Genomic DNA, 17,593 nt, shown 5'->3' with positions numbered 1-17,593 from the left:
AACTTTGGAGCATATTTATGTAATTTGAAACTGTAATTAACTATACTCAGAGTTAAAACATAATTACAATATTTATACTTATTTAAATACTAAATGCTGGATGTTCCAATTAAAGTTACTTCCTGAACCACTGTATAAAAACAAACAACTTACTTTTTTTTTACTCTTAATTATTTAAACTAATATTTTTGTTTTTATCTTTTTTCCTTTAGAAGCACACAGGGACGTGTGGTTATGAACCACTCTACTGCGAGAATAAGTGTGGCATGAAAGTACAGCGAAGGCACCTCAGTCAACACAAGTTAGGTGAATGCGCGAAAAGACTGGTAGCCTGTCGTTACTGCAACAAAGAGTTCGTTTTTGACACGCTCGGTGCTCATCACGCCAAGTGCGGCCGCTTCCCAGTTGCCTGTCCACACCGTTGTGAAACTGCCGTCCTACCAAGAGAAGATCTCGAAGTCCACTTGAAAGATCATTGCACTACACACCTCTTATCCTGTACTTTCAAGGATGCCGGCTGTCGTTTTAAGGTACATCAATTTATTGATTTAAATTATTTATATACTCTTACATCTTACCTTTTGACGATTGATATTAAAATATTATTGTTTGTTACAGGGAAATCGATTTTCGTTGGATAAGCATTTGGAAGAATCAACAAAAATGCATTTAAGTTTGATGTGCAGTGTAGTAACAAAACAGCAGCACCAGATAACCAGTCTGAAATCCGCTATTAGCAAACTATCATTAAATTACACAGGCACACTAATATGGAAGATTACAGATTACAGCGCCAAAATGTCTGAGGCAAAAGCCAAAGAGGGAATGGAACTCGTTAGCCCTCCTTTTTACACTAGTCAATATGGTTACAAGTTACAGGTAAACAGTAGTTAATATTAATTCTAAATTGTTCTTCTCTAGCAACTATCAAACCAATTAAGATAATTAGTATTAGATTTCTTGCTTTTATAATTACTGGAAATAACAATATTTTAATATATAAATATCTTTGGTATATTAATTCATTTAAATATATATATTTAAATACATATTAAAGACTCTAAAGTTTTAATATTAAGACTTTTCAGAAATAGACTCTTCCATCAAATAAAGTTGAATTACTGCTTTGAAAATTTTAATGTAGTACATAATTATACTGAGAAATGTTAAATATTTCAGGCATCACTTTTCTTAAATGGAAATGGTACTGGCGAAGGAAGTCATATCTCAATATACATAAAAATTCTTCCTGGAGAATACGATGCTCTGTTGCGATGGCCATTTTCCCACAGCGTGTCCTTTACTATATTTGACCAGACTGTTGTCGCAGAGAAGGCGTGCAATATCGTGGAAAGTTTTATACCAGATCCAACATGGAAAAACTTCCAGAGGCCCAGCCGCGAGCCTGATTCTCTCGGTTTTGGTTTCCCCCGATTTCTTTCTCATGAAATGGTGAAAAAACGGCATTTTGTTAAAGATAATACTATGTTCATCCGGGTAAAGGTCGATCCCAGCAAAATAGTTGCTGTCTGAGAGCGATAATAACGTCGAATCGTATTTTTAAATGCATTGTATCATACTAACTCAATCACTATCGTTCCGCGTAACACTTTCGATATTGTTACACCACACTCCAAACAAACAAACATACACACATACACGTACACATTCACATTTCTTACTTTTACACGTATCGTCAAACCAGTAAACGATTAATGGTACTTGATATTTATTAATTGTATACTTTGTGTGATAGGCCGAAGTACTTGACGTCATATAAAACACGTCGTTGCACTAAAAGTATACTAAACGAAAGTAACTCAAAATAAGAAATAATTTCCCCTATTGTTCTACATAACATTTAGGGGATCTGAATTCGGAAAACTATATACTGATTATGATCGAAATTGTTTCTTTATTACATTGATAATATTTATGTTGATTATCTTTATATATAACATTGAAGATTAGGATACTTTAATATGAACAGGCGATCCTCTAATTATTTAAAGGAATATATTTCTCAGTTAAATGGGAACAAGATGAATAATTGTGTATATCAACCATCGGAATTTTTTAATTTCTCATTTATAGCATCAAACTCGTTTATTTTACTACTGTTCCCAATTATTTTCATCTTTTATTTTGTAACATACATTTCCATGTGTTCTACACTAGACAATTTGATTTGCAAACTTAATATAGGATTGAAATTCTGACTGATATTTGAACAGATCAACTTCTTCAACTTAACTGTTTTATAAGTTTTGTAAGTTTATTATAACGAAATCTACCTTAAAAATTCAAATCAAAGATTATTAAAGGACTGTGTATTATAAGCTTAAGGTATGTAAATATTGTGAAAAAAAAGAAATATAGCGATAAACGAGTTGCAAGTTCATTAGTCAAAGCAACAAATTTACCGATGTAAATATAAGTTTACTACATGTTAGTAATAACGAGAAATTGTGATTGAGATGCTAGTGACTGTATGTAATGAACCTAAAAATAAGAAATAATAAAATTATTATATCGCATTTGTATATTATATTTTATGAATACATTATTCTATTATATCCAACCCTTTTTATTTCTTCATATAAGATCATTATGAAAATTTCATAAATATATACAAACTAAATTATATTTACAAACTAAAAATTATCAATGATCAACTTATTGCGATGTTCCTGAATAATGAGATTGTGTTGCTCTTCCACCCTGAAAAAATAAAATTCATTCCACACTGTTTTTTATTTACTTATTATTTTATAGAATACACATACAGTTTGAATCCTCAGCATTTGATCCAGAGCATGTGGCAATAGTGGACGAACGCTATTGATTTCCATGGCAGTTAAATGGTCTAATTTTGCATGTAAACCTTCACTTTTAAGAAAGGCATCAATTGATGTACGAAGCTTTGACATTCTTATGTCCCATATATCCTAAAAAATTAATTAACACATTAGTATTAAAAAATATAGTTACTATACTTAATACCTTTATAGCCGTCTTTATTCTGTCGGCATCAGATATATCATCGCTTGCAACATTCAGTAAAAGCTGTGCTTCCTCCATGTAATGGTTACTGGGCATTTTTGTAAATAATCTAAAATCATACCTTTTTTTTATACGAGAGAAGAAATGTGTATCTCATCAGAAGGAAATTTTCTCACTTAGATAATTTTTCTTCTTCCTTTGCCTCGTTCAAAGAATCAGCGTCCATCCAATCTTGATTAATAATTCGACACTTTTGTTGCTGTTTCAGGTTCACTGCCAACCATATCGGAACTTTGACAGGTAAACCAGCTCGAAAAGGGCCGACTGATCCTGAGATTAAATGGATCGTGTCGAAACTAAAATTCGGTACAATACTGACTAGCTCTTTCTCACTGAGAAATTCGACTTCACATGGATCCATTGTTTAGCATCTGATTTTACGGTAAAAACATTTTCCAAACAAGACCAACAATCGTACACAATGCAACGTTGAGAATCGACTAACTTTTGGCGGGAAACTTGCCTATGTCCCATGTTTGAAACGCTACCTGTTGCACGTTATAGTAACTTCAAATGTAGTTACAGCGCATGCGTGTTATTGATTCAATGTATTCGAATTAGTTTAGTGATCCGTTTGTACAAACGGTTTGTACAAAATTCGTTTGAAAGAAAAAATGAAATAAAATGTGATAAAGTAGTCAAGATGTGCTCAAGATAAAGTAGTCTCTGTGCTGGAATTGTCAGGTAGTATTAGGTTATTAAAAAGTAATATGATTTAGTGGATATAGATGATATTTTCGTAACATTTATTTCGGTTGTCGCGTGATACACAGAATGTGGAATGAACATTTACGTACAGATCGTTTTATTATTACTTCTTAGTTTTAAAATTCTAATATTGACTTGTTCATCTACATAATTTATTTATGGAAGATTGACATTTCTATTCTTAATGTATGTTTCACATAATTTCCATGCAAATTACATATTCATGAAATGTAACCTATATGAGATCGTTGTTTCCCATTATAGATATGTACTTGCAAATATGTTATATATCTATTAATGATTAATTACCATTAACAATGAATTTATTTTAAGAAATTTGTTTTAAGAATGTACGTATATTATTTTTGAAATTATTCGTTATTCATAAGAAAAATGGTTGTTGTAAGGTTAAATTTTTTTAAATACATTCTTTGTAATTATCATTGTTCACCATTACGATTAAGATGTAATCTCAAAATACATTTAATCAAATATTCATTATTTTACTAAAAGTTAATGCTTTTTCGTATTTTGTGTGAAGTATTAACACCAGGATTCAAAATATCATACATATACAACTATAATACACTAACATCAAAGATACGTCACATCTGGGAAACTTTATTTTGCAATTTCAATAATTTATGGCAAAAAGTAATTACCATATATATCGTTATTAGTAGTTTATTATCAATAGTGAAATTAATATTCACCGATTTTTAGATTAAATTGAATCAGGATTCAATTTTAATGAATTTGCTCAAGATCAGAAGTGTGGAAGATTCATCAACCTTTATCCTTATTTTCCGTTAATTCCTCGCCAAGTTTTTCATGAACGGACTCCACGTGATTTACATCCACTTCGATAACAAAGATGGATGCCGGTGGAGTCTCCTCGACGTGATCTACCTCTGCTGGAAGAAGCGGTATTAAAGGTTTGTAAGTCTGTAATTCCATCGACGATCTCGAGACACTCGAGTCGATTTTAACATTTCCGAAATTGTCACTTTCATTTTGTTGCAGTTCGTTGCTGTTTTGGCTCGCATTGTCATTTTCCTGTTTATCGCTCGAAGAGCTCGATGCGTTTCCAACGTTTTTCTCTCGAACTGAAACGTTTCGAGGAATAGAGAATGACACTCTTGATTTCATATCGGTTACCTGTTGATCAAAAGACCAATCAATAAGATAAGATATACACTGTGCCAATAATTTTCACGATAAAATGACAATCTCATTCCCCGAGAAAATGATAGACTACAGCTATAAAGCACGGTAACGGGGATTACTAAATGTCATTTTATCCCTTACATTTGTTCAAAAACTTTTATTCTCGTCGATCACACATTTGATAGACTATCGATATCTATGCAAATTCATAATTTTAAGATCATAATTTAAAAAAAATGGTATCTAGGTAAAAAATTGTTTTACATACTTAATATTATAACGGGCATTATATAGTTTAGATGTTTTATATATTTTTACACAGTATTTCATTTTGTGTATTTTTCAAATTTCTTACAAATGCGTAAAAAGTCCGTAGTCTAGTAAATGGTAATCGATGAAACATTACCTGCCGCAATAAATTCGGTCTGGCTACCCTCGAAGATGGCAGTCCCCCTACTTGCCTCTGGAATTGTCTCTGAGAGCCAACCAAAGATCCACGATCGTGAATCACGCTGACCACGCTGGATTTCACGTCGCTGTGCGGAAATAAAAGCTTCCACATGAAATTCTTAAGTGCCGCACGGAAGTCCTTCAAATGATAAGCGTATAACAACGGATTGCCAGCTGAATTCAAGTGCGACAGGATTATGCAAAAATTCATCAGGACATCGTGAACCCTACATCTTGGACAGAACGCCATCACACAGTTGATTGTGTAAAGTGGAAACCAGCAGATAATGAAAAAGAGCACGATGCGCGATAGATTCTGCGTTGCCTTCACTTCACGCTTCCTAGCTGCCCCGAGCAAGCGCAGCATGCATGTCTGGTTTCCGGCACGGCGGCACGGATTCATTGTTACAATTTGTTGTAGCTGCAAGAATATTTCTTTGGTACGATAACGTGTAACGATAACTGAAAAAAGAATATCCAGTATATTTATTTCATGAGAATTCATTATACGGAAGACAAATTCTCCATGGTTATTTGATTAATTAAAGAATGTTAATTTCGTTAATTCATTGCTGTGTTTGCATATCATTCACGTGCATACAGTATGTACGTCGGGTGTATATTTACAGTAAAAGTATCTGACCTGCTTTACGACCACTCGGTATATATGGGTGTAGAAGGCTGCAATTAATAGCGCGGGAAAGATGATCGTGGCGAAATACAGGAACACTAAGTAATCGTAATCCATCACTTCGGTGAAGATGCATTTCTCGTTAGATTTCTTGCCCGCGTTCCAACCTAAAAGCGGTAGGAAGCCGACCAGTGTGCCGGCGATCCAGCACACGCAGATTATACCTGGAACAACGAAACTAACTTTTAAATTATATCTTCGTTATTGTCAATTGTTCCAGATAAATTACCATTGGATAAGAACTTAAATGAAACTATTTTTACTTTCACAGTTTTTGACGAAAAATAATTCTATAAATACATCAGGAAGAGATGGAAAGATTTATAGAGATCCAGATATAGAAGAGGAGAATGAAAGTCGGTCAAAGGAGCCGATGATAGAGGTGCACGTGAACGTTATCGATTAGAGAGTATAGCAATAAACGCACCTTTTCCCTCGTTGGAGAAATGGTATCAGTCAGCGTATTCGTAATTAAAATCACTCGTACCATAAACAGGCGAAACGTTTAAATTAATCATGGTCAGGCAGCTCGTTAATGAAATGAGAAACGTCTAACCGTGCCATTAAATTTTTCACAACTGTCTTCGATTTTCCAATAGAATATCGAGCTCTTTCACATGAATTATAGTTGAAAACACAAACTTTAATAATGCTTTTTTTTATCAACGTTCGATTTTAACGAATCCCTATATTTTTTACATGGAATACATTTATATATTTTAACATGGAATATTTTTTATAGTTTCGTCTTTTTATTTTTCTCTTCAGGTACCTGTTCTCTTTCTCAGCGAACACGAATCAATTTTGTCATGGAAAAAAAAGAAAATCCTTTGGGAAATCCAATAGATGGCTATATCACATGTATTTCATTCTATGCTAGCATTGTCAAAAGCAGACAGAATTTTTTCGAATTCTTTTACTAATTACATAAAATAAATTATCGTGAGGATTACTGATTACAAAATTGATTACGTTATTATCTATTTTTACAAGTGAGTTGCATGCATAAAGATTATCATGAATACGAGTTGTCTAAAAGACTGTTAAAGAAAATAGATTTAAAGTTAAAGAAAAAGAAAATACATTTTATTTTAGAGAAAAAAAATTCTCTTTTGAAAAAACATCATTTGCTATTTATTATAAATTATTAGTTGAAGTTATAAAACATAATTACAAAGAAAATAATATTTATGAAGAATATGTATACTGATATTAAAATTTTCCAAGTAAGGGAATTCATTAAACGACTGCGAGTAAGAAATTCAATACTTGATGAATTCATTAACTTCAAGTTCAATTTCTTGGGAATACATATAATAAACTTCCATCATGTACGTTATTAAAATGTCTTGTGCGCAAGGAACAGGTACCACCTGTTGCCGTCTGGGATGCACTCTGTTACATTTCTGTGAAGAAACATGATACAACTTCTTTAAGAAAAAGCAGCATAGATGACGCGAATGCAAAACAGAAGGTTTGTCTGTATTTTTTGTAGCATTACAATTAAGTTAAGATTGAAAACTTGATAACAATGGGATATCTCTGCACAATATTGTCTAATGAGTACTGTTTCGAATTGACGTTTTGATTCTCATGCAACGGAACGTGATCAACATTCATTATCATTTGTCATTACAATAGAGAAATAGTCATTTACAAAATTTCATATAAACTTCTCATATTTGGTTTTGGTTTTATGCATTTAAAGATACTATAAACGAAGTGTATAGAAAATACAGATATAAAATACTATCAAAAATAGAGTATTTATAAATATTAAATATAAATAGATGAAATAAATCTCTATTTAGATTCTATTGTTTGAACAAACATAAAAGCGCATGAAAATCTACAAATTTATTTACAAGTAGTTTAAACTATTTTATAATTCAAATTATCATGGTGTGTGTTATTTAAATAGAAAGCCAATTGAGTGCTTAAGACTCTACTTGTAATTTATTATTCAAAACATTATGAACATCAAAGCACTTCAATTATTAATCATACATTCCATGCAAGTGCACAATTATGCACATTTTGCAAAACATTAATACAGATAAAATATTCGATGTAAGCACATCGTGCTCTTATAACAAGATTCGAGATGTATGGAAAATTGAATAACAGGTGCACTCGAGCAAACAATTTCACAAAATATAATTACACGGTCCGTCTCGGTGTTGTTTTATCGCAGCTCGATTAAATGGTTGATTCGTGCCATGCAAAACATTTCTAAGAAGAGGCAATTTTAATTGGATCATCGGATTGCACAACGGCATCGACGTGGATAACAATTACTCGATTTACCCACGCGTTTCTCCGAACTTTTCGCGGACTTGTTCAATTATCGACTCGTACTACTTGCGTGTCGGCAATTCCGTTCAGGCATCGTTCTCTTCCGTCTCTATCTTCATTCAATTATCTTCGTTCAATGTATCGAACATTTAATAATATTCGTATCAAAATAGAAATAGAAATAGAATTCAATACTCGCGAAAATGCGCATTAGTTTATTGATTTTAATAATTGATGGAACGGTTTTTAAGAAATTAAGAAATAATTCGCATTATCGTATCCTATCTACTAACTTAAATTACAAAACTTGTAAGCTGAGGTAAACCTCAACTTGAAAACTCGTTTATTAAGATCAATTAAGAAATCATTTCTATCTTTCTTATCAGAAAGTTTGATGACCTGAAATTACTAAACAAAGGAATTCTTACGAGTTCAACTCGTTTTATGTTTGCGAAAAATATGTTTTTCCACTACACCGTGTATATTTTCATTTGTTGGGTACTGTCTTATCAAATTACTATTTATTCATCTTTTGAAATGTTTATTATTATTTGCTCATCTTTCAATTTAAAACTACATTTTTATCACTTGCTTCTCTTTCTATTAAAAGAATTAGAAATTGAACTGATTTTAAGTTATTCAAGCCATCGCCCTTATCTTAATTCTTACCTATGGCAGTTTTAGTGCGCACGGTGCGTGAGTATCCCATGGGATGAAGTATCGCCCAGTAACGATCTACGGACACCGCCACCAGACAGAAGATACTAATCGTGCAGAGGACGATCAGCACGGAGACGGTGAATAGGCAGGCGTGTAGATTCGTCGGTAAACCGATGCTGGCCAAAATAGCAAAAGGTATGGCGAATAATCCGACCAGCAAATCAGCCGTGGCTAAAGAGATGATGTAATAATTGGTTCGCCGACGAAGTTTCCTCTCTTTGCTGAAGACTATGATCACCAGACCATTACCAAACACCGCGCATACCGCCACCAAAATTTCACAAACCGTATATGGTAGATTAAGTTCTGAATGGGTCGACGCGTTTACCGCTGTCACAGTCAAATTATCGGCCAATTCGCTGGCATTTGATGGAAATTCCATCACGATAAACGCTGATATTTTTAACGCAATCGTCATCTACCTTTCGCCGATTTAATCCTGATGATTAACACACTGGCACATTTATCAAAGGAAACAGGGGCTGTCGAGATCACAAAGATTTTACTTTGGTATTTTTATATAATTCATTTTATTTTTGTTAATATATATCAAGTTGATAACTATAATTAATATTCCTTTGTTCTTTACCACAGATTTATACGAGAAACGAGGCTAGCAAATGGAAAATCCAAGGCGTCGCGTGACCAACTGTTTTTTCAGCGTTTTTAATGAATTTCTTCTAATTTCTCTATACAGAATATCTGTAATGTTCAGTGTATCATGCGAGTGTGATAGTTCTTGGATAGATCTTGCTCTTTTAATATAGAGAAGGAATAACTGACAGATAACATATCAGCGAATCGAAAAAACGAAATCAGTTGTCGACATTTTCTGTCCTTTATTTATTCTGAGAATTTTTCCAAGCTACTATTAAATATTATTCAATGACCATGTCACGCTCGTTGGTAACCAATCGATCTTATTTTAAGAAAAAGACGTTAACACGTACCGGAAAGAGGAAGCATGGTCGTTTTATTTGTGCGAACGTGCCGCAACAACTAACGATATTTGTGCCACTTTTCACGTAATGAGCTTTGTCTCCGCAGTGTGGTACGTATTTTATGGTATGTATTAATTCACTCGAAATTTTCTAATGTATGTAACGAATATATGGCTCATAGATAAAGAACTTCCTCCTCAAGGATAAAGAATTAATTGCATAAAATGCCAAATTTGGCTATTTCTGACTAGCTCAAAATATCTGACTGGAGATTATAGATAAAAAATTATCATTACATCGACAATTCTTTCAAAATGACCACAAATGAATATTATATAATATTGTAATTATATGTTCTCAAGCAATTTAAGATATCTTTGAAGACTTACATCTTCTCAAGAAATAATCAATCGTCCAAACAGTACGACCGGAAGTCACAGGTTGTGAGCAATCAAGTTCATTTAGAGAACGTTCCGAAACCAGCCAGGTCTTGATGTCGCACTTGCGAAGCTTATTACAGGACACTATCTTCCGGCACATGTTCATCGGAAGGTAATTCTAACTTCCGGCAACACGCGTGCTTTTGATTACCTCTTTATTGGACTCATACACGAGTTTTTACCGTAAGTTTAAAAACTGTTTTTTCAAACTTCGGTATTGAGCAATTAGAAAGGCTCCTTTTTATTGGCTTTTCAATTACCCTCATTCTTCTTTGCAAAACTCGACCAATTCTTTTCTCATTTCGACCGAAATCACGCGAAAAGGACGAACACGGTGGCTCGTAGAGTTTAATCGATTAAGTTCTTTTTAACTTTTTTCTTTAATAGATTATCGAATTAGATATCGTTTCTATTAAATTCTGCTTTATTTCTTCTTTTTCCTTATAACGATTTAATCTCTCTTTAATTTTTCCTTTATGTTTATTTAAAAATTTTACTTTTACCAGCCGTTTGATTTCCCGCTTAATTTTTACCTTTGTTCTGCCTTGAGTTTTCACAGCAGTTTCATTCAGTATGCATAAGTTTTCAAATAAGCATTACATACAGCCCTTTCGCGAAGAAACTTCTTCATTTTTTTTAAACATTTGACTTGACGCAGTACCGCGAACTGTCCTTTATTGCCTCTGACGGTGACGCAATTAAAAAGCTGCTCGCCTTCGACAAGAAAAATAGATTAAACTTTTAATTTCACTGCGATGTGACGGCGGTCTTTCCCTTTGGGAAAGTTAAACATTAACGAGGAAAGGAACAACATTGATCACTTCGATCGCGACACAATTTCAGACATTTTTAATTTCGACTAAACTGGATGGAAAAATTTCCTAGATATTTATTTTAAAATACTGAAACGATCTCTAAATCGTATCGATATCTTCGTATTTTCATTCTGATCCTCAAGCTCCGTCCAAAATTTGTGGATCAACTATTTTGGAACAACATCTGAGGATGATGTTGAAAAATTGAGATACAGCTTAGTATGTCTAGAATAGAATTAAAAGCAATAAAAGTCGTCATAAATAGTAGCAATCGTATTTTAATATCATGTACACCTACACACTAGTCTCAGCTTTTACGTACACCTTTATTTATAGAGACTTAGCGTGACACTTGCCCATCATCATTATCTAAAATTTTCTTTTCACAAATTTTTTTCAAAATTTCGAGCATAATATTTTTGCCTTATTTTCGCGAAAGGGTGTCAAGTGACTACGTATCCAATTTCAAGTTTAAATTTATTTAATTTTCAATTTCAATTAATCGAATGCTCGACGGAAAAATCGATTCGAATTCGTTCGGCAACCAATCAGAGCGACACGGATCTTCATTTAACCAATCAACGTCAATCAATGACACCGCGCGCCTTTTTTCTTTTTTTTTTTTTTTTTCGAACAATCCACTAATTGGTCAGCAATCAATGCGAGCTGTCACGGTCTTTTTAAAACTGTCGGGTTAAATCGAAAATTAAGCGTGAATAGAACACGCGTCCAGGGAACACGTCCGACTTCTCAACCCCGTGGCGCGTAACTGAGTTCCTTTTCGTGACACACGGGGATACCGCGACGGTGGAGGTGGGATAGACGCGGCTGTAAGTTATGGTGGTAGTGGTAAACCGAAGAAGATAATCGACATTATATGTTATATATTCATGATTTTAGTGTTTTATTTAATTATAATTGATTAATCCTTGGACGGTGCTAACAGGGTCACTTGAACCTAGGAGGAAAGAAATGGTGCAATTATAAAATGATTAGTTAGCAATATTTTTTTCCCTTCGATTGTCATATACTAGAGTAACTTGGAGAGTTAAAATATTCCATAAAAGAGATATCTAATAAATAGAACTTGTCCCCAGGTTCGTAGAAAAAGGAACATACTGTGCCGAATAAAATCTGATCACTGGGCGTATAAAAATATTTACTGTCCAAAGATCAAGTATAACTTCGAAACAAAGATTTGAGATCATAAAAAAATCCCTCGATTGTAATGGATATTAAATTGATCATTGAATTTTAAATGTTTTTATCACGACCGAGATTATCTTTGTTCGAAGTATTAATAGATGTAGAATTAATTACTGAAAGATTTCGACATCTTGTCGTCTAATTTCTTTTTCAATGTTTTTCAGAAAATAACGATTCACGTCTGTGAACGTACGTATCTTTCGGTAGCATTTCTGCAACAGCATCTTGCGAGATTTGTAATTGGATAAGCGTACCGCAAGTGAGGATCAGTGACACGTTTGTATGTATGGGTGATAGGAAACGACACGTCCATGTGCGTGAAATTGTTGAACACGAGAAGAATACGCTTCTCGTAAGAGTAGCAATTTAGTATTCTTTCGGCAAAATTAAAAGTTCTATTCCTTCTGCGGAGCTTCTCGTCATATATATTTTATAAACCGATGCTCGACGCGGCAAACTTTTCCTCCTTTTACGAACTTTATTAACTGACCAAGTTGTTCGATTACGATTCCTTAGGTGAGTTTCAATTTAAGAAGATCTCTATATATTTTCTTAGGAAGTATGGCAATAAATGTTGGAAACTACGAGATATTGTTGGAGGACAATGTTTTCTTAATAAATCTCTCGATGGAAGAATTGTGCATTAATATTGAAGAAAGTCATCAAGCTACGAGCGTAAAAGACCGAACGAATTTTCAAATTTCATTCTACATGCTCGCATGATCGAACTGGATATGTCAAACGTGCCTTTCGTTAATATCGAGGTATTTTTTTCGTTTCACGAAATTCGGAAAGGCAATCATAATTAATTGCACATTTAATATTAACCGCGAAAATAGTAATTTCTATTTCTTTTTTCAGTTAGCCGTCATTTATATATCACGCATTTTTATATAACGCATATATCTTGTTTTAGCCATATCTTATTTCAATCGTTGCTGGACAACAATTCTGAAAATTTAACTAATTCGGATAATTCATAGGAAGCAACAGGAATAGACTATTTACTCAATGTATTATTAATCAAATCAGATCATCTTGCAAACAAGCGGGTATTTGTTATTCCATTCAACATTGGACAGAGTCGGATTGCTGCCAAGGTTAACCAGATAAATGGGTCTGCGCATTTTTTCGTTTTCTCTTTTGCAGAAGATACTCATATCCGATCTATGTGTGCGCGTTCTACGTTTGGGAGTTCGTTTGAAGTGAGAAATCGAGTTCTGAGCTAGTTCCTAGGGATCCAATTTTATTGCAAGGTATATCTTCCGTGATGATTGATTTTCTTCTATATCTAAAATAAGACCACATAACTTTCCCATGATACTGCATATTTATCAATTTTCTTCTGAATTATTCCATTCTAACGATGATAGAATTAACGATGAATTTTAATTGTCGGGATGGTCTTAAGCGTGTCTTCGACCTTTGCCTGTTATTACATTGTTCTGACAATTATGTAATTAGTCCGACCCACAGTGAGCTACCGGCTTTTATGAATTTCATGACCGTATATTGTGAAATCGATGAATTTTTGAAAAGGAAATGTACAGCTCGATCGTTGGGACGCGTTTCTTTTTCGACGTTGTAAGGAAATATAGTGGGCGGAGGGTCATGGACACCATCAAGGTCGTTCATGTTATTCTCTCGTGTTAGAATCAATATTTTTATCTACAAGTACGAGGCGATGCTTTCAAAGTTGATACAATTTATTGCAATTTAATTAGTAACATTAATGTAAATTAATTTTCATGAAATTCTTTGCAAATTAATGGAAAGGACACGTGTTGACTCAACAACATCGAATTTTAATTTCAGTTCCAGTTATCAATTATTTCCTGTTTATGCAGATTTCAATCTGATTAAGCAAATGATTTATGGAATTATTTCTCGCGCCAGCTTGCAAAGTAATTCTCAAATGGAACGAAAACTTAGTTTTTTCGAGCGTGACTTGTGTCCTAGTTTGAAAGCATTTCTCTGTCGAACGTTATGTAATAGATTTCCGACTTTTTGTTATGAAAGAATGAAGGGATCATAAATAATTATTTTCTGTATAAAACAAAAGGTATTTTGTTTTATTTTTAATTTATCAATCGTTAATTCATTAATTAAAATTCGATTTTTGAAATACTGTCAATGTTTTTTACATTTGTTTAAAGAAATTTTCATTCGTTTAATATAAGAAAACCAATGATCGTATTAGTTATGAGTCACTATGTACAATAAAATTGCAAGTTTTATGGCTAACTGTGTGTATACGTCTTACGAAATTGGTTGCTATTGCTGTCGATATTAAAACATCTCAAAATAACACTTAAATCAGAAAATAACGCAACATATGTACATGTAGAAACGTGATTACACATAATCTAAAATTGACTGATGATTCATTAGAGTAGTTTTTAATGAAATGAATTGCAACGACTTCAGTAGCAAAAGAATTAAATATTCTTATTGAGATAATATTCTAAAGGAACGAATCGTTTGAATAATCTATGATTTTGGGAGTACATCCTGACAGATCAGTTCTCTTCAATGAAGTAACTGAAAACGTTTGATTTCAATTACTCAAAGACACCTCCTCAAAACGGAGATGTCTTAACGAACAGTGAACGAGTTCATTCTCAATAAATTTAAACGTGCTTATTGTACGTAACAGGCGCATAACAGGTCGTTTGACATGGCACAAAAGGATCCTTAATTGTGACGCGAAGTTGAATGACTAGACGATTGTGGCTAGACGACCGACGCTAAGTATGCGAGTTTGCATTGGTCTGAATCGAAAACAGGTCATGTTCTTACACGACACATAAACACACCCGTGCCATTAAACTGTCCGACTTTTAATGCGACTAATGTGATTGGAAATGGAGGAGGACTTCCTGATCAGGTAACAAGATATGAAAAAACGAAATATTTCTTTCTCCTTTCTTCAAATAAAAATATTTTTTATATCTTTTCAATTATTTTCCTAGTAATTTTTTTGTTTTTTTATTTTTTATTTTATTGTATATTTTATACACAGGTGTGATTAATTTTCATTCAATAAAATTACAAGTGATTGATAAATGATAAAAGAAACTGAAAACATTTCGGTGTTTCGAAAAATTACAATGGAATTATAATTAACTTGGTTAACAAGGCTCAATTGGTTTTGTCTTGTGGCATGTTTTATTATGCTCTATATATGTAGAGTAGTTAACTTGGTGTGATAATTCAGGTGCTACCCACCTAGGAAAACATGAAAAAAGAAATTGCTAAAACCTACTGACGACAGGCCATGGGCCCAATTAAAAGAACAATTACTTTGTACACGCGAGGATACTTCGTATCAAATGTATTCAAGAAAGAAAATTATCTTCACGAGGAGAGATTAAAAAGGTTAATACCACAAATGCAATGAAACATATTTGAACTCGTTTAGACATAAAATAGCAATCAAGTGAATCACCATAAATGATTCTTTCTATAAAAAAAAATTAGTTTCTCATCTTCTATAATTACAATCATTTCTCTCNCACCATAAATGATTCTTTCTATAAAAAAAATTAGTTTCTCATCTTCTATAATTACAATCATTTCTCTCGTAATCCCCAAAGCAAAACAAATTATAAAATTTGATATATTATTATTTTTATATTTTATATAAAATTAAATATATTCTTACCGAATTCAACTGTAATAACTCAATAATCTCAAGATTCAAAACGATGACTTATACTTGCATCAACACGTGTCGTGCAGAGATAAGAAGTTTCCTGAAAAGAACGTGGGTCTGGTTGGTTATTTCCAATCCATTCTTCAATTTAAAAATAGCTATTAGTTGAGAGTGTCACACAGAACAAAAAATCTAGTGGGTCGGTTACTGAAAGGAACTGCTTCCTTTGCATGGGACTTTTCATTTTTGTACATAGGTACAGCTATATATAACTGAAAATATATATACAATTTGCAATTCATCAGAAGGTATTAAAGGTGAAATTTCTGTAGCGGATGATTTTACGTATAATGTAAGGATAGAGAAGGTGGAGTGTCGTCTCAGAGTCACCGCCAGATTCATCAATAGGGCTAATGTCGGCAACTCCTAACCTCAGACGCTCCGTTTATTAGGAATTTCAAGTTTGGCCAAGAAAAGGCACCCACCCTAAAGGTGTTTCGCACACTGCACGCTTAACCTAAAGATCGCACTTGATCCGTAGCTAAGCAGCATCCACTTACAATTTACAATATTCATGTCTTTGGAATTGGTACATCAAGGAAACACTTGATGTGGTTACCGCTGGAAGCATTGAAATACTAGCGTCGCGTAGCGATGAAATGGTGGAACTAATTTATATTGTTGTCTTTATCGCATACTATCGCTCTCCTTGTCTACTGCACAAATATGTTTGTCCTTGTGGCACGCTGTTCTCTCCTTGTCTACCTCGTACATATGTCTGACCTTATTGCACACTCTCCTTGTCAATGGCTCAAAAATGTCTGTCCTTGTCTACCACTATTGCTTTCCTTGTCCATCGCGCAAATATGTCTATCCTTGTCACACGCTGTTGCTCTCCTTGTCTACCACGCGTATAAGTCTGTCCTTGCCTACCACTATTGCTATCCTTGTCTATCGCGCACACATTTCTGTCCTTGTCGCACGCTAATGACGCTAGACAAGGAAAGCAACAGTGTGCGAGAAGGACATCCTTCGATCTATTGAAAAAAAAATTCGACTTTTTACACACACGTTTTTCTAGGACGAAACACACATAGAGAGAAAGCGGGGATACTCATTTTAAGGAAGCATATATAAAAGTTCGTAAATTAATCCTTTTAATTAGGTTTTTTTCGTAATTAGTGCGAACTGTCAGAAAATGGGCATGGTGGCGCCATCTAGCGGTAACTCAGAGGTACTAATTATTTATAAAAATACTTATTTCTGCATTTTACGAGTCAAATGGGGTATGAAAAGAAAGCTAAGAGTCTAATTATGGTAATATAATCACAAAAGTTCACAATTCATTTCGTTAAATTAGATTTTTTCGCAAATGAAAATTTCTCTGTTTTACGGGGTAAGAAACACTAGCGCCGCGGAGGTGGCGCCATCTATTGACAACT

The 17,593-nt window shown here is 33.6% G+C and overlaps 3 protein-coding genes and 1 long non-coding RNA gene across 10 annotated transcripts in view; 1 reads left to right on the top strand and 3 right to left on the bottom strand.

Annotated features, from left to right (window-relative positions):
* LOC122535791 (TNF receptor-associated factor 4) overlaps positions 1–2,537 on the top strand; it is a 34,818-nt gene extending 32,281 nt beyond the window's left edge. For all 5 annotated transcript variants that reach the window (XM_043667611.1, XM_043667610.1, XM_043667613.1 and 2 more), the window contains 3 exons: positions 213–530; positions 619–879; positions 1,180–2,537. In XM_043667611.1, coding sequence (XP_043523546.1) covers positions 213–530; positions 619–879; positions 1,180–1,533 — 933 coding nt within the window. In that variant the 3' untranslated portion in view covers positions 1,534–2,537. The remainder of the gene's footprint in view (positions 1–212; positions 531–618; positions 880–1,179) is intronic.
* Positions 120–16,762, bottom strand: LOC122535794. Of its 3 annotated transcripts, XR_006308260.1 has the most exons (4): positions 16,637–16,762; positions 16,161–16,251; positions 11,144–11,147; positions 120–130 (listed from the first exon to the last, which is right to left on the bottom strand). It is a non-coding gene; the product is annotated as an uncharacterized LOC122535794 (long non-coding RNA). The 3 variants fall into 3 exon arrangements; XR_006308261.1 differs by lacking the exons at positions 120–130; positions 11,144–11,147 and adding an exon at positions 15,553–15,724; XR_006308259.1 differs by lacking the exons at positions 120–130; positions 11,144–11,147 and adding an exon at positions 15,866–15,959.
* On the bottom strand, positions 2,638–3,500 carry LOC122535793 (probable DNA replication complex GINS protein PSF2). Its single transcript, XM_043667614.1, has 4 exons — positions 3,180–3,500; positions 3,004–3,112; positions 2,787–2,948; positions 2,638–2,721 (listed from the first exon to the last, which is right to left on the bottom strand). Exons 1-4 carry the CDS (start codon positions 3,422–3,424, stop codon positions 2,677–2,679), a joined length of 561 nt encoding a protein of 186 aa, XP_043523549.1. The 5' UTR covers positions 3,425–3,500; the 3' UTR covers positions 2,638–2,676.
* On the bottom strand, positions 3,793–12,043 carry LOC122535790 (adenosine receptor A2b-like). Its single transcript, XM_043667608.1, has 4 exons — positions 9,044–12,043; positions 6,032–6,243; positions 5,345–5,809; positions 3,793–4,929 (listed from the first exon to the last, which is right to left on the bottom strand). The coding sequence occupies exons 1-4, from the start codon at positions 9,510–9,512 to the stop codon at positions 4,558–4,560; spliced, it is 1,518 nt and encodes a 505-aa protein (XP_043523543.1). The 5' UTR covers positions 9,513–12,043; the 3' UTR covers positions 3,793–4,557.
* Positions 16,763–17,593: the final 831 nt, after the last annotated feature.

This window comes from Frieseomelitta varia, unplaced genomic scaffold (genome assembly GCF_011392965.1).
Source record: "Frieseomelitta varia isolate USP_RPSP 00005682 unplaced genomic scaffold, Fvar_1.2 scaffold_773, whole genome shotgun sequence".
Taxonomy (NCBI): domain Eukaryota; kingdom Metazoa; phylum Arthropoda; class Insecta; order Hymenoptera; family Apidae; genus Frieseomelitta; species Frieseomelitta varia.
This window is presented reverse-complemented; position numbering and strand designations above follow the sequence as displayed.

What these genes read in the sequence shown, in the direction of transcription:
- LOC122535793 (XM_043667614.1), bottom strand. Translation starts at nt 3,424, where the DNA reads ATGGATCCATGTGAAGTCGAATTTCTCAGTGAGAAAGAGCTAGTCAGT. An exon ending in GAAGAAGAAAAATTATCTAA is followed by an intron (nt 3,113 to 3,179) that starts GTGAGAAAATTT and finishes GTATGATTTTAG; the next exon opens with ATTATTTACAAAAATGCCCA. An exon ending in AAATGCTGAGGATTCAAACT is followed by an intron (nt 2,722 to 2,786) that starts GTATGTGTATTC and finishes TTATTTTTTCAG; the next exon opens with GGTGGAAGAGCAACACAATC.
- LOC122535790 (XM_043667608.1), bottom strand. Translation starts at nt 9,512, where the DNA reads ATGACGATTGCGTTAAAAATATCAGCGTTTATCGTGATGGAATTTCCA. An exon ending in ACCGAGTGGTCGTAAAGCAG is followed by an intron (nt 5,810 to 6,031) that starts GTCAGATACTTT and finishes ATATTCTTGCAG; the next exon opens with CTACAACAAATTGTAACAAT. An exon ending in GACCGAATTTATTGCGGCAG is followed by an intron (nt 4,930 to 5,344) that starts GTAATGTTTCAT and finishes TTTGATCAACAG; the next exon opens with GTAACCGATATGAAATCAAG.